Consider the following 1,571-nt stretch of genomic DNA (forward strand, 5'->3'; position numbering starts at 1 on the left):
AGAAACTTCAGAAATAAATAAAGAACGTCCCCCTACTATTACCGACGCACTCCCACCTCCTAACTCTCTACCCTAATCCGCATCCTCCACACCTTCTATCAAGGGTCATGTCATCCGTAAGCTGTAACTGCTCTATATCATGCCTAATCACCTCTCTCTAATATTTGTTCGACCTACCTTTATCCCGCCTAAAAACAACCATAGTCAGTATCTCACACCTCCGCACTGGAGCATCACAACCCTTCCTTGTCACGTGCCCAAACCAACATAACCACACTTCTCGCATCTTATTCTCTACCGAAGTAATTAGATTAATATTTTTTTTATAAAAGTGTTATATATATATCAAGTTTAATGGAGTATTTGAAATCCGCTGTTTTCCTAGACAGCTGGAAATGTGGGGACCCATATATATATATATATATATATATTTTTTTTTTGTCTTATTTTGTGCAGTGTAGCAGGATATATTGACTCATTTAGACAACCTTTCTTTCAGAAAATCTCCCTCCTCTCTCACACTCCTCTTTCATTCTTAACTTTTTCTCTCTCTCTCAAATGGAAGAATCAGTTGAACAAAGAGTTGCGATTCTTGAAAAGGAGTCTGCTAATCACTCTGTGATGATGGCGACTTTTCTACAGGATTTTGATGCAGCAACAAACAGCATAAAAGAGGAGATTAAGATGCTCAAATATTTGTTTCCAAAGGTAATTAACTGTTGCTTACAAAATGTATTTCTTCATTTATATGTAAAAATAAATAAATAAGTTTTTTATTTTTGTTCGCAGGAGGCAGGTGTTTCTGGTGAAAAAATTTCGATTCCCATTCCCAACTGTGACATCTATTTGATTTCTAACTTCCGTGACAGTTCGAATACCCATTTCAAGGGGTATTATGGTCGAGTTAAGTTAAACTTCATCTCCTCTGAAGCTGCGATGAGGTTGCAGTTGCAGCCACAAGTTGTTGAGCTCCAGTCACCCATCGAACTTGATTTGAAGATAGGTAAGTTGCCTATAAAAAATGTGTGCACCAATGTCGGCATTCGTGTGGGTGCGAGTCAGAAAGTCGTGAGAGCTGATTTCCACGTTATCCCTATGACGTGCGATTTCATTCTTGGTGATGCCTTCCTTGAAGTGGTTAAGGTAGATAGACATGGTACTTGGAGCGTTGATTTTCATTATGAAGGAGAGCGCAACGCCTTAACTTTCGTTTCCAACAACACAACCTTTGAGAGTGTTCTCATACAGAAAAACTTAGGTAATATCACTAGGTTCTTTTGCTTGTTGAGTTAATGCTAGTCTTACATTTTGTTTGTGATCGATATCATGATCTGTATGAGTATGATACTGAGATCAATGAGTATCGACAAGGTGCAGCATGGGACATTGTTGATAATCCCATGTATTGCTTCCATCCAACGTTAGCTTCTGTCCATTAGATGCCCTTCGAGAATGTAGAGACTGATGATCTGTTGTACATTTAGTTTTTGTGATGTCCTAAATTAGACTTAAGGGCAGGATTAGTTTTTTTTCTCCTATTTCTTTCATATATAATGTCTCTTATGTTTAAA

The 1,571-nt window shown here is 37.9% G+C and overlaps 1 protein-coding gene across 1 annotated transcript; it reads left to right on the forward strand.

The window, feature by feature from the left end:
* Positions 1-470: 470 nt before the first annotated feature.
* On the forward strand, positions 471-1,561 carry LOC124894325. The gene is made up of 2 exons (XM_047405038.1): positions 471-708; positions 790-1,561. The coding sequence occupies exons 1-2, from the start codon at positions 559-561 to the stop codon at positions 1,291-1,293; spliced, it is 654 nt and encodes a 217-aa protein (XP_047260994.1). The 5' UTR covers positions 471-558; the 3' UTR covers positions 1,294-1,561.
* Positions 1,562-1,571: the final 10 nt, after the last annotated feature.

The sequence above is a fragment of the Capsicum annuum genome, unplaced genomic scaffold (genome assembly GCF_002878395.1).
Source record: "Capsicum annuum cultivar UCD-10X-F1 unplaced genomic scaffold, UCD10Xv1.1 ctg73081, whole genome shotgun sequence".
NCBI classification, from domain to species: Eukaryota; Viridiplantae; Streptophyta; class Magnoliopsida; order Solanales; family Solanaceae; genus Capsicum; species Capsicum annuum.

What these genes read in the sequence shown, in the direction of transcription:
- LOC124894325 (XM_047405038.1), top strand. Translation starts at nt 559, where the DNA reads ATGGAAGAATCAGTTGAACAAAGAGTTGCGATTCTTGAAAAGGAGTCT. An exon ending in TCAAATATTTGTTTCCAAAG is followed by an intron (nt 709 to 789) that starts GTAATTAACTGT and finishes TTTTGTTCGCAG; the next exon opens with GAGGCAGGTGTTTCTGGTGA.